At 40.1% G+C, this 14,588-nt stretch overlaps 1 protein-coding gene across 1 annotated transcript in view; it reads right to left on the reverse strand.

Annotated features, from left to right (window-relative positions):
* Positions 1-1,873: 1,873 nt before the first annotated feature.
* Positions 1,874-14,588, reverse strand: part of grap2.S (GRB2 related adaptor protein 2 S homeolog) — a 52,295-nt gene continuing 39,580 nt past the window's right edge. The window contains exons 5-8 of the mRNA XM_018261208.2: positions 7,101-7,269; positions 4,907-5,044; positions 2,558-2,674; positions 1,874-2,357 (exon numbers count right to left, since the gene is read on the reverse strand). Coding sequence (XP_018116697.1) covers positions 2,160-2,357; positions 2,558-2,674; positions 4,907-5,044; positions 7,101-7,269 — 622 coding nt within the window. The 3' untranslated portion in view covers positions 1,874-2,159. The remainder of the gene's footprint in view (positions 2,358-2,557; positions 2,675-4,906; positions 5,045-7,100; positions 7,270-14,588) is intronic.

Consider the following 14,588-nt stretch of genomic DNA (forward strand, 5'->3'; position numbering starts at 1 on the left):
GATCTTTTAAAAATCTTTACATCTATGGCCAGCTTAAGGGGCAGTGGCTTGGGTGATTTTGGACGTTTCTCACTCAACAGACAATCTGTCTTGTGTGACATTAGCCTTAAACCTAAAATTAAAATTTTGCATAACGGAAGAACATGTTAAGCAATTTTCTAACATACATTTTTACAAAAGTTCAGCGTTGTTAAAGTTCTTTGTAAACGTAATTGCCATTGAAAGAAGTGTTTGCTTATTCCTCTCTTTTCACCTACCTTTTGACTTCAAACAATGCAGCAAATGTCAGCTAGTTCTATAAACCAGATGCGTTCAAAAGTCAGAGCAGAAAACCAAAAGGAGCAGACAGATGCTGCTTTCAATAGCAATGACAGTTACAGGTAACTCTACAACCATTGAAAATATGTAAAGAATGTATATGGCAAAGTTGCTTAGAATGTTTGCTTTTAATAGACAAAATTGTGTTATAGGGTTTACATCCAGCTTTAGATTTAACTGTAGAACATATCAGATTCTGGTGCTTTTGTGTTGCAGCCCTATGAAAAACTCAAAAGTGGTGAAAAATGGAACTGCATCTAATCATCTGTAACCGTTTGTTCGTTATATACTGAAACAAGTTTTAAATGAATTGTATACCAGGCCTTTCTTTTAACCCAGCAAACGGGTGCATTTAAAGGAGAACTACACTGTAAAAAAGACATAGCCTAGAATTGCTATACATTATGTGTGGGCATCTGTACTAGTCAAGGGCACCATAGCCAATTAGAAATTATATGTGCGCTGAAGATGCCCCAATAGCTCCTCGTTTTCTTTTCTGCTGATTCATAGCACATGCTCTGGGCTGCTGTCAGTTAGCTTAGTCGAATTAGTAATTCATTCATATTCACATTATACGGCAGTGCTCATTACAAAAGAACTAAATAATCATTCCTGTAGTATCAGCTTTTATGACAGATAAATCTTTTTCCACTTTATATTTGTGGATTCCTGAGCTAAACTTCTCAACAGCTGCCCAGAGCATACTAAGGATGTGCAGTGCCACTGGCAGAAAAAAACATGGCCTAACAAGATCCAAGATCAGGACCTGCTGTGGACAAATACGAAGGTGAAGGCCTGGAGCATTAAAGGGGAACTATCGTTAAAATGAATATTTTATATAAGCTTCATCAAACTGAAATAAGAAACTTTCTGAATACAATCAATTAAAAATTATACATAGTTTCTGAAATATTCAAATTGATCTTCACTCTCCCTCTCTCAGCATCTGTTTCTCTTCACTCTGTCTTTATGCAGCAGTTGGGTGTCAGATATTCATTGACAGTTCGATCCTATATATAGGGGGGCTTCCGTTCCTAGTAGATGTATTAGAGCTCACTCAAATAACTGATTCCAGTACGAACAAAATCTAACAAAATAACTGCCTTTTGCACAAATCCTGCATGTAGAGAGACATGATGTCTGGTGATTTTAATAGACTGAGCTCTAATACATCTTCTAGGCAAAAGGAGCCCCCCCCCTATAAGATATATTGGATCTAACTGTCAATGAATATCTGATACCCAACTACTGCATGAAGACAGAATGAAGAGAAACAGGTGCTGAGAGAGGAATAATGAAGATAAACTTGATTATTTCAGAAACAGTACAGAATTTTTAATTGATTGTATTTGGAAAGTTTCTTATTTCAGTATACTGAAGCTTATATTAAATGTGCATTTTCGCGATAGTTCCCCCATAATATAATAGGGCTGTTGAAGCTCTGGGCTGGTGAAGTAAATTCATTATATGCAATACAGCCTTTCTAGTCATATTCATTTTTAGACTTTAGTTCTCTTTAAGCAGTTTGAGAAAAAAAGAAGAAATTCTTTCAAAATATGGTAATAACATCTCTTTAGAAACAACAACAAACCAGGTAACCAAAAATGACAATGTACAAAATAACATGGAATATAAATATTTGTGGAAATGTACAGATGATAGTTTGGTTGGGAAAGTACTTGTATTTCAGTGAATGACAGCCATTACATCTGTTGCAGTTCATTACTGGTGGTACCCAAGTGGCTTCACTTCTCATCCAATCTCTTCTCCACGCCTGCATTCATTCTCTTGTTAACCTAAAGATACGCCCAACTGGTCTGTGTTTGTGTATCCAAATGTTGTCATCGGTCAATGAGGGCCACGTAGTTGGATGGGAAAAGGCCCACCCTTTCTCCCAACCGTCCCATCCACCAAGATTTATCAGAACAGTCCAGTACTTCGATGATGTCACTATACTTAAAGCCAAGTTCATCAGGCTCCATGGCCTGGAAATCATAGAGAGCCTTTACCATTCGTATTCTTTGTGGGGTGGGGGATGCCTGATGGAAATTAATGAGAAAAATAGTCATTTATAAAAACCAGCATGTAATGTAGCTGTACCAAAAGAAACATCTTAACTGAAACCTAAAAACATAAAAGCTTATGTATATAACCTTGCTGTGATGCTGTTGGTTTGCGTTGGTAACTCTCTTGGTGAGCATCAAAAGCTCATTCTACAAAAGAGAGAAAATCACTGTACCTGTGCTCGCTGAGGGTTGCTTGGCCCCTTGTGTGAAGAAGGGATTTTGCTGCATTCTCCACTTGCTTGTGCCATAGGGTTCTGGTGCCACCCCTCTGGGGGGACACTAGCGGATTTCTAGAATAGAGCATTGACCATGAATTTAATATTTTATGAAATGTAATAGTTAGTCTGTATTTCCTATTCAAGCTCAAATTTAAAAAAGGCATATGACCTAGAAAGAATTTGTTGCATCTTTAGTCCATACTTATGTACTTTAGTCCGTAATTATTCTCTATGATATTATCCAGAATCTACTCTACATTCTGTGATAACACAGTGACCACTTACTGAGAAAACTTAGTTCTGCTGGTTTTTGCTTCCAGGCATTGATGTCCACAAATATGGGCAAAGGGGGGGGGGAGACACACCTCAGGGCCAGCTGAAGGGCAAGGAGAAAGTAATTTGCCTCTGGCCCCAAGTTTGAGATGGTTGCAGCATGCCAGTATCTTCCCTTCCAGCTACCTTGCAATAAGAGCAATGTCCCAGGAGTGAGAAACCAGGTAGTCGGCTAAGCTACAGCAGACACATCACAGACTTTAGAGACAATGATATTTCCACCAAGGTATTTATCCAGTGGTTGACCAGTAAATCCTAATTCTTAATGCCTGTAAACGTTCCATTTAAGGTCACAGGAACAGAACAGCCATGCAGAGACAGAGAGGATTAAATTTCTACTTTTCAGACAGGATTCTTACTTCCTAATTATTTAGGACATCAAGTGGTAGAAGCTAAATCCTTTCTGCTGTGTTTGCAAATCTAAGGGTCAAGGCACACAGTCAGATTCGGGGAGATTAGTCGCCTGGCGACAAATATCCTCCCCCTCCTCTAAGCGACTAAATCACCGGCGGGATGGCACTCGGCACGATTCATTTTCCAAAGTCACCCGAAGTTGCCCCACGAGGAAACTTCGGGCGACTTCGGAAAACGAATCGCTCCAAGTGCTATCCCGCCGCCGGCTAAAATATAAATTACATTTTACGGCGGGAAGGCAGGGGAGGAAGTTCGGGGAGATTAGTCACCCCGAAGAAGAGGTGATTTGTCCCTGAGTCTGCCTGTGTGCCCTGACCCTAAGGAAATAGCACAGGGCATTTTGTCGCCCAGTTGCGACTAAACGACTAAAAATGATTTTCTATAGCAAAACTTGACATATAATGACATGTTACATGAGCACATTTTGGTCTTTGTTGGGTAATAGATGCATATTAAATTATATTTTTAAAGTTGAATAATACATACAGTATATGCGACTGTGGTTAAAGATTTATCTGGAAATGGCTATTCTTTTATCACCTGCTAATATTGCAGCCAACATTTTTGTGGGCCCCATATTTCATAATTGCCTTTTGCCCTGTGTTTTGTTGAAGAAGTCCTTCATATGAAAGGATATATGTCTTTGCCTTGTAAATACACACATATACATATACATGTTTTTTTGCTCCACATTAAGGAATTTCCTTACCTTTTTGAAAAAGGTTATTCCATTTTTTAATATTGCAGTTAGCACCCTTACAATAATAAACCACTTTGAACTGTTCAGAAGTCTGTGTGTTGCCTATGCAAGGGTGTGAGTTGTCAAAAGTCAACTTTTTAAACAAGTGAATGTAAAATTAATGAGAGTGCTATTCTAAGCACTTTTGTACTTTACATTTATTATTAATATATTTTGTATTACAAGATATTAAGGGATACATGTACTGTTAATATGAATTAATTTAGTTACAACAGCGCCACCTGCTGGTCAGTTTTCCACCAGTCTGACCACCAAGTATTCAAGGAAGTTGTCAAGAGAAAGAAAGAGGTTGCTCTAAAGTTCTTTTGCTTAGGAAAAAAATATAAATCTTTCTCACATCTTTGCTAAGCAGAAGAACATCACCAGAATAAATGTATATATTTTAAATGTTTACTTATCCTTCAACTGTGTTATTGTGTTTTTCAGATTACAGCAGCTGTAAAATACAGTTGGGGTGTGTACCGTAAGCACATTTACACTTCTATTACCTCTCCCCAGTTCTGTTTTGACCTGAGCAGATCGGTTTTTCTAAGGCCTGTTTGGGTCTCAACTTTCTGTTTGGTTTTCAGCCTTGTGAAACCCGAACATTAATCTGCCCAAGAAATGAAAACCATTTCAATACTAAGATGCTCTCCTCAGCATGGCTTAGTTATTATCAAGTGCAGTTAATTTCTTAATATTACGGAAACAAAAAAATATAAGCAAATCAATCAAAAATAAGAAATTGCTTTTCTACATTTGCACTGCTGTATTTCAGAGCTTTCTATTGGTAGTGGTATTACTTGTAATATTTTTACCTTATTGCCCCCTCCTGAATTTTCTCTCGGTGGCCATGTTTCTGGGTAGTTCCTCTGTGAGCTCGCTGGCTTAAATTTCCCTTCACTCGCTCCACCAGGTGATCTGGGATCCCTTACTTGTTTTTCCATCCGTTTCTCCTAAAAATATAGTAGAGAACAGATTACTTTACCTAACAGTGATCCCCAACCAGTAGCTTGTAAACAACATGTTGCTTACCAACCCCTTAGATGTTTCTTTCAGTGGTCTCAAAGCAGGTGCTTATTTTTTAATTCCTGGTTTTGAGGTAAGCTGTAGTTGCATAAAATCAAGTGTACTGCCAAGTAAAACCTCATGTAGGCTGCCAGTTCACATAGGGGCTAACAAATAGCCAATCACAGACCTTATTTAGCATCTCCCAGGGACTTTTTCATACTTGTGTTGCTCCCCAAATATTTATACATTTGACTGTGGCTCGTGGGTAAAAATGGTTGGGGTTGGGTTGTGTTTTGTCTAGTAACATTTATTAGTGTGCCCTCAGAAAAAGGGATGAGGCAGGAGCTGCCTGGAAACTCCCGGCTCTATGTGGCACCTTTTGTTGAACATAGAAAAGGCTTCGCAGTGTCATTAAGGGTATGTTAGGTAACCAGAAAACCACTCTAAAAATATAATTGTCAAAACACTGAAGGGAGTTACAGTCAATGCTTTCCATTGTTTACTTATATTTTGAGTCTCTCAATTGATTCAGTATTTGTTACTTGCTGGCATTGTTCATTTTGTATCTCATTATATACAATATGTCTCTGGAGCACTTGCGATAAGCAAAGAGACATCAAATATATGGCTACAGATTCCTTTTTGTAGATAACGTCATTTAGTATTATGATCGCAACCAATAAGCCCAGCTATTCCTGCAAGTCTGTGAAGCTGCTTGTGCCTATTAATGTGAATGTGGATTTAGGTTTGAGATACAGCCAGTAAACCCTGTACTTTACAACTGCATCTGACCAGACTAGGCAGAAAGTACAGGGCTTCTTTTTTCGGGTAATGTGTATAAGCACTAACACTCTGTCTCCAAGAAATTGCAAGTAAAACTGCTTGTTATGCGTGGGAAACAGACATATATACATGACAAGCAGTTTTGTGCTTCATGCAATTGTGCACACATTACTAAATGACACAAACTCTTGCACCAGAAGTGTCTGGACACTATTACAGTGGAAATCTGGTAGAAAAAGTGGATATTTAGCATCTTGTCCTAGTAAAGTAAACCCCTTATTTTATATCCCTGATTGTAACAACTTACAGCCCAGATCCTAACAGGTTATATATTTGGCTATTTAAGAATTGGTATTTGGTGTCCCCTAGTGATGTTATTTGAACATAACAGCTAGAGCTTCAGAGTATCAACTTGCTATGAGTGATGAGCGAAATTATTTTCCTAGTTTCTCCACGAAAATGATGCCCAAAGACTCCAATGGGTAAAAAAAATGTTGCGCGTCAAAACAATTGTCACATGTCAAAATAATTTTTTGAATTTTTGAACAAGCGAAACGGGTCAGATTCACCTATCACTACTTGCTATTAGGGTGCACCGAATCCACCGAATCCTTCTTGAAAGATTCGGGCGAATATCGAACCAAATCCGAATCCTAATTTGCATATGCAAATTAGGGGTCGGAAGGGGAAAACATTTTTACTTCCTTGTTTTGTGACAAAAAGTCACGCAATTTCACTCCCCGTCCCTAATTTGCATATGCAAATTAGGATTCGGTTCTGCCTGGCAGAAGGAATCGGCCTGAATCCGAATCCTGCTGAAAAACGCTGAATCCTGGCCGAATCCCAAACCAAATCCTGGATTCGGTGCATCCATGAGATGTGTTTCACCTAGGAATGCCATCTGGACACTTTGTAATCTGGCTGGTAATATATGCAGAAAAGGTAATAACTTTAATTGTGTCTCATACATTGAGGTCTTCCTTTTGTGCCCTAGTTAGAAGGGTGGAACAGTTGGTCATGGAGCAAGCCACAAGCATTACACCCTCTGGATTTTGGGATGGGTTGGAGGATATTAGTAATCCTTGTTTGTTGAATAAAGGATGGAGTAAGTAAAACATTGGTAACCTTCTACTCATAGCTCAGGTTGCTATAGACTGTGGTGAGATACATACACATATTTATGAATATACAATTGATATTGGCATGTATATTTCCTACCTGTCCTTCTGAGCCTTCCTCCCTTAAGAAGATCTCTTTTTGTCGTGATATAGATGCATTTTTGTAGTACTCAATTAACTTGTTCAGGGACTTGAACTTCTCTGTCCACAAGAAATAGTTGCCACGGTTGTCCCTCATGACCTTGAAATGCTGCACATCATTTTCATCCCTAGGTATCAGAGACAAATTAGAGCAAGCTGGCATGGAACAAATACAACTTTTTATTTGAGTTGGACATGTCCACATGTCCGAAAAAGTAAAATTCTACATTCTTCCTAATTCCCAGCAACCAAGGGAGTTAAAAAAAAATCATTTATTGTTGGAGCTGGAAGGGGCCATACAGTGCCATAGAAAGGGTTTGATGTATGGAACACAAAAGAGTTGACAATAAGGGAACAGGAAATGGCTAACATTCAGTGTAATATCAATTATATTCTGTGGAGTAGGAAGGGGTTGACATTGTCTGGAGTAGGAAGGGGTTAACATTCAGGGAAATAAGAAGGGGTTGTCATTCTGTGGAGGAGAAAGGGGTTTCTGGACTAAAAATGGGTTTCTGGACTAGGAAGCGGTTGATATTTTATGGAGTAGGAAGGGGTTTCTTGAGTAGGAAGGGGTTGGTATTCTATGGAGTAGGAAGGGACTGATATTTTCTCAACTAGGAAGGGGTTGATATTCTATAGCAGTGATCCCCAACCAGTAGCCAACGAGCAACATGTTGCTCACCAACCCCTTGGATGTTGCTCACAGTGGCCTCAAAGCAGGTGCTTATTTTTGAATTCCAGGATTGGAGGCAAGTTTTATTGCATTAAAAGGTTGACAATCCACATAGGGGGCTACTTATTGGCCAATCACAGCCCTTATTTGGCAATCCAGTAACATTTTTCATGCTAGTGTTGCTCCCCAACTACTTTTACTTCTGAATGTTGCTCATGGGTTGTAAAGGTTGAGTATCTCTGTTCTATAGAGTAGAAAGGGGTTGACATTCAAGAAAAAGGTTGTCATTCTGTAGAGTAGGAAGAGGTTGACAGTTTCTGGAGTAGGAAGGGATTGACATTCATGAATCATGGATAGATTTGAAAGCATTCCAGCCCAGTGGCATTTACCTTACTGTTCTACTGGAATTGCACCAAGGGCAAATTTTGTCTGGGACCTGCTAACTATTGCTTCTGCCTATACCCAAATTCTTTTGACATTGCTTGCAGTTCTGTTCAAGAACAACTGGACATTCTTGGCCCCAAATGGTTCATTTGATAAGACTTTCCAAATTCCAACATTTTCAGCTCTGATTTATTGTACGGTAACTTTTCGTAACAATTATACATATTTCTACCAATCCTGATCATTTTACACATATAAATAGGCATTACCATATTGTTTACATTAATATGGATTTTTTTGTAGGCTGTGGGCACCAGTACCATGTATTCAAAGCACTGTGTATCTTGACGGCGCTGTATAAATAAATGATGATTATTTATGACAACAAATGACTTCTATAACTAAATGTAATGATGCATTTGTAAAACAGTAAGCAGCCCATTGTATTCCCTTTATTCCTTATTTCCTATTCTTTGCAATTATCCTGGAATGGCAGGGCCCTCGTCCACTCCATCTGTCATTATATTGCAGTTGTGTATTGTTGTGTACACTTTACACTTATTGCATAGAAATGCACAGTATGTTGGAGTGTGGAGTGTTTATATATCTGCAAACACCAGATGTCTCTCTTACCCTTTCATAAGTCGGCAAGACTGGAAACACTTGTACTATTGTTATTGTTATATTAATTGTATATGCAGCTTGGCTCTATGATATATCGTTACTCTGTCTCATTCTGTAAACTAGGAGCTGAGATTGATCTGGCAAGGTCACTAGCTTAGGAACTTGGAATGAGTTTCATTAGCTCCCGCAGGGCTTTCACAGCATGATGTGTTCCAACTCTCGACAAAATCCTACAACTGACCAAGCAGGAGGTTTTAACTCCTTCGCTGGCCGAGCAGCATGTCTCTGGTCCCACTGGTAGTATATATTATTGTGCTGGCCAGATTATCCATTAAAACATCTCATGCTCTCACCCCAGGACACAATTGCTTTGCTATTCAGCTTGTCATGGCTCATCTGCACTGAGTAATTTCTTTGGTCATGTTGCGCTACCCTGGGGCGTTGTTATGCTAGGCCTCATGCTCTGTCACTGGTCTTATTGACCTTTTTAATTTTAAATGTCTTTTGGTGGCTGTCGGCATTGACACAGTCTACACTGCCAGTGTTCTGCATGCAGCCGTGCTACTGCCAGGTGCTAAAGATGGGTTAACTTGGTCAAAATATTTTCTTTGTGATCTGTGGACCCTAGAAAGACCAAAGTGCTTCCCTGGAGACAAAAGATGTTAAATTATTTGCCATGCGTAAATATGGCAATAATGGCATGTCAAATTGCAAGGCAGAGTGTACTTGTACACAAATATTTTTTTTCTTGGCTTTTTTTCCTACTGCTGGAGTTTAGGCAAGCTAGAATTTACTAAATATGTTGTGTCCTTGTTGGCTGATTTGTTTCTATGTGAGCAAGTCTTTAGCTGGAACACTTGGGGGCACACTAACGCAAAATGTACACAGTTCTAGCGTACTTTAGAGTCCTTGAGGGGCACCAGCATGCTGTACAATAGTTAACCTTAGATACAGAACTACTGAAAGATGCCCAGTGAGCCATGAAAAAAAAAAAATAGAATATAATAGAAGGTTAGAAGAAAGAGGAAAGAAGTGACAGAAGAAAAGAGAGCTGAAAAGGGACTGGATAAAGTAAATCAGCCAGAAAGTGCCATGCATCTCAAATAAAACTAAAAAACTACCTTTTCACTACTTTGCTCTCCAGTGGACCATTTTGTTTATATGCTATATTCAAGTAGAATTGGCAAAGCTACTACACTGTCTGAGGAGCTGAACTAACACACACTTGCAGCGATCCAGGGACTGCTAACTATTAATTATTATTAATAAGTGTATTGTTATTGCTACTTTTTATTACTCATCTTTCTATTCAGACCTTCTATTCATATTCATGTCCCTCATTGAAATCGATGCGTGGTTGCTGGGGTAATTTGGACCCTAGCTACCAGAATAAAATGCAAAATGAATATGGGTGCCTCGTCATTCCCCTTTCCAAATTTGCTTTTCATTAATATTCCACCATGTTGTATATTAATGTGAATGGGCTCAGTTTGTCTGACTTTATCTGGGCAAAGAGAGGAGTGGGTCCCCTGTGCTTAAGTTACGGGTAAAATGCACAGCATCAGCAGACAATGCAGTGTGGCACCAGTGGGCTACAATTAGGCACCAGAGGACTATAATTAGGCACAATTAGCCAAAGCATATGCAGAAAGAAAATAGTGCAATCTGAATGGCACCAAATCCATTTTCCTAAATTTGCCCCTATCAATAAGTTGAAAAATGTTATTGTTTCCCTATGTATGTTCAGTTAAGTAACATGTGGCATTCTCCTCTTAGGTGGTGTGCCCATGCCATGCCCATCTGTGGCCGTCATGTGAGTATGCAGAAGTCCTGCGTGTGACTATTTCTTGATTCTTTTCAGTATCAGACTCGTGACTGGGAATATGACAACATAATCTGCTCCTGCCCTACATGCTGACACGATTTATGTTCAGAAAGGCATACAGGGTGGGCCGTTGGTGCAGCATAAACCCCAGGAGAGCAGCTGTTTTGTAGTTCTGTATTTAATGTCAGGTCAGATCCGTTGGTAGGCAGAGACCTGAGTACCAATAAGGAATCTGAAAGGTCAGAAACTGACCCTTGATGTCTCTCAGCTGAGAAATAGCAAACAAATAACTAGGCTGCTATAATACATAACCTCTTTAGGACGGTAGAATTTAAATGATTATCCTGACTCTCACTCCCAGGCCCACACTAGCATCTCAGACTTTGTTACTGGGGCTTATGTCTGACAGTTGCCCACGCTTTTCAAAATGCAAAGATCACAACGAGATCTCTCTGTAATGAGAAGAGAAGCTGCCAGCGGAGTGGAAGGGATTAACCATTCAGTTGCCAGCAGAGCTAGCTGAATATATTCTCCATTAAACGTACCTATGTGCAGGTTAGCGGCTCTCATCGAGGACTAGTGAAATAATGTGACACAATCTACAGAAAGCAATAATAATGTTCCTTGTGTGTGCTTTGGCCCCCATTAAACCTGGTTAAATTGAAAGTTGTAAATTTGATAAAACAAAAAGAAGTGCCGACTTTATGAAACGGTCTTAATATAAGGAGACTCATTACAGCCTCTATATCATTGTGTAGTTTTGCATAACTGAATGGACATATCATTCCCCAGACATGGTACAGACGATCATCAGACCCTCTTAACCAAACAGTTATTTTAAAATACAACCTGCAAGTTATTATCTGTTTCTAGGGCCAGCTGTATTGTACAGCATTATGATGGACCCCTTAGCATCAGTGGGAGAGTATACAAGTACAAAGGACTGGTTATATTGTGGGTCAGACTGGGCTGATGGGACACCGGGTATAAAACCTGGTGGGCCCTGGCCCTTTTCGGCTCCCGCCACCCCAGACCCCCTCCCCCCTCTGTGCTGTCCCCCCCAGCAGCTTCAGCATTCACGCGGAGGGGGGTTCCAAATATTTGTAACCTGGTGGGCTTCCAATGTCCAGTCCAACCTGACTGTATTGGAGGACTGTTCTTCCCTGGTGTACCCTCTCTTGTCTCTTGCCCAATACTGGATATACTATTTTAAATTTCTAGTATAAATATATTAACAGGGCCGGATTTACCTTTTTACTGCCCCATGTCTGTCCTAGCACCCTCCCCCCCCCCGTGATCGCATGCACAGGGCACCAGGTCCTAGTGCCTGGCGGCGTTCGCGCTCACATCTTCCCACTGCAAGCGAGTAGGAAGCTAGTGAAATTTTCCTACGGTACCTTCCTAGCATGTACGCCGCTTCCTCGGCCAATTCCAGCTATATTTGGTGCAGATGCATCAGAGTCATTGCGCACCAGGTCCTAGTGCCTGTCGGTGCGCGAACGCGGTCACATCCTCCCATGCAAGTGTGCGGGCACTCCTGCAGGAGCGGGAGCTCCAAGTGCTACTCTAGATGCGGCTGGGCGACATGCCGCCCTCACATTTTGCTGCCCTAGGCCCGGCCCTTTGTGGCCTCACCACAAATCCGGGCCTGTGTATTAATAATAATATAATACCTCAACCCTCTTACTAGGGTTCTGTTTCTTTTGAGCAATATACTACTAGTGGTGCTTTTGGGCATAAGATTTTAGCATTTTTGTCTGTGTTTGGGTACATTTTAAAAAAAATTACACAGTTGTTAAGAACACAAAAGCATGTTCATGGAATACACAATTCATATTAAAGTGTACATAATAACACACATGTTGAAATTAAAAAAAATACCTATTTTTCTAAGTATTATGCAGCACTGGTCAGTTCACTTATTATTTCTATAATTTCATCACAGTAAAGGCATAGGACATAACATAATGGAGTTGAGCTCATTTGAATCCTTTTACTCTGATCAATGTCATGCCTTATAAATTCAATGCAGTGCAAGCAGAGGTTGTGTTTTAGTGATGTTTAAAATGCCTGTTTATGGCTGTGTCCTGCAAGGCTGGTTTATTGCTGCCTTCCCTGTCATGGGCCTGACTGCACCTATGAAATGAAATATAGGCTAAATACTTGGTATGCAAGAAAATGCATGTAGGCTTAAGTAGAAACACTGGGAAACTCAACAGCAACCCCCGGCCCCACTTCCTCAAACATATTAACGGAGAACTAAAGCTTAACTAAGGAAGTAGCTAGAAATGTTTTACATTATGTTTTTGGCTTCTTTACCAACCCAAGGCAACCACAGCCCTTTAGCAGTAAAAATGTGTGTCTCTAAAGATGCCCCAGTAGTTCCCCGTTTCCTTTTCTGCTGATTCACTGCACATGCTCTGTACTGCTGTCACTTACTGAGCTTAGGGACTGACACACAAGATACTGAATATATATAATATAAATGTCACAATATAAGGCTGATTAGTAAATAATATTGGTACAGATTGCAGCTCAAAAATCAGCACAATTAGCATCAGAATTTCATAATCAGCCTTGTAGGGTTAGGGTTTAGTTCTCCTTTAGGCTAGGGACAGAAGGGGCCAAAATCAGCCTGCTAAAATCAGCCCTATACCACTAGCAGAATTCTCTTCTCTGCTGCAGCGCAAACTCTGAATTTCAGAGAAAACTGCAGTGTGTTTACACCATAGCCTCTTCTGAACAAAGAAGAGGATACTGTTGACAGGCAATGGCTAATACCGGCCAGCGGATTTCAGGAGGCTAATTTGCGGCCCCTTCCGGCCCTAGCCTTAAAGGAGAAGGAAAGCCTGGGCCGGTGCTCCTATCAGCAGAAAACTGCACCGTCCCGGGGTTATACCAGTGAGCACCACAGAACAATTCCGTGTTCTTCGCGCGGCTGTGCATGCACAGAAAAGCGAAAAGCTGTATTTTAACTAAAAATTTGAAGAAAGAAGTAGCCATGGTGCTCACTGGAATAACCCCGGGCAGGATGACTTCCATTCTCCTTAAAAGGGGTGGTTCACCTTTAAAATAACTTTTAGTATGTTATAGAATGGACAATTCTAAGCAACTTTGTAATTGGTCTTCATTATTTATTTATTTTTACAGTTTTAGTTATTTGCCTTGGATTCTTCTCTGTTTCCAAATGGGGGTCACTGACACCATCTAAAAACAAATGCTCTGTAAAGTTATACATTTATTGCTATTGCTACTTTTTTATTACTCATCTTTCAGCCTCTCCTATTCATATTCCAGTCTCTTATTCAAATCAGTGCGTGGTTGCTAGGGTAATTTGGACCCTAGCATCCCGACTGATGAAATTGCAAACTTAAAAACCAAATGCAAATTGTCTCAGAATATCCCTCGTCACTACAACATTCTAAAAGTTAATTTGAATGTAAACAATCCCTTTAAGCAGAGGTTTTTGGACTCTTGTTTCAAGGCACCTCTTTGATATCAATTACATTTAGTCTTCGGTACTTCTCCTTATAACAAGGCTACAAACATAAAAACAGTGCTACACAGTCAAGAATATACAGTATATCTGTGGAACAGCAAATAAATGTTGCCTTAAAGGGCATGTAAAGTCTAAAATAGAATAAGGCTAGAAATTGTTGTATTTTGTATACTAAACATAAGCATGAACTTACTGCACCACAAGCCTAATCAAACAAATAATTTATGCTTTCAAAGTTGGCTACAGGGGGTCACCATCTTGTAACTTTGTTAAACATCTTTGAAAGACTAAAGGTGGCCATACACGGGCCGATAAAAGCTGCCGACAGACCGAGTCGGCAGCTTATTGGCCCGTGTATGGGGGCCCCCGACGGGCTTCCCCGATCGAGATCTGGCCGAAAGTCGGCCAGATCTCGATCGGATGGGGTTAAAAATCCCGTCGG

The sequence above is a fragment of the Xenopus laevis genome, chromosome 4S (assembly GCF_017654675.1).
Source record: "Xenopus laevis strain J_2021 chromosome 4S, Xenopus_laevis_v10.1, whole genome shotgun sequence".
NCBI lineage: Eukaryota > Metazoa > Chordata > Amphibia > Anura > Pipidae > Xenopus > Xenopus laevis.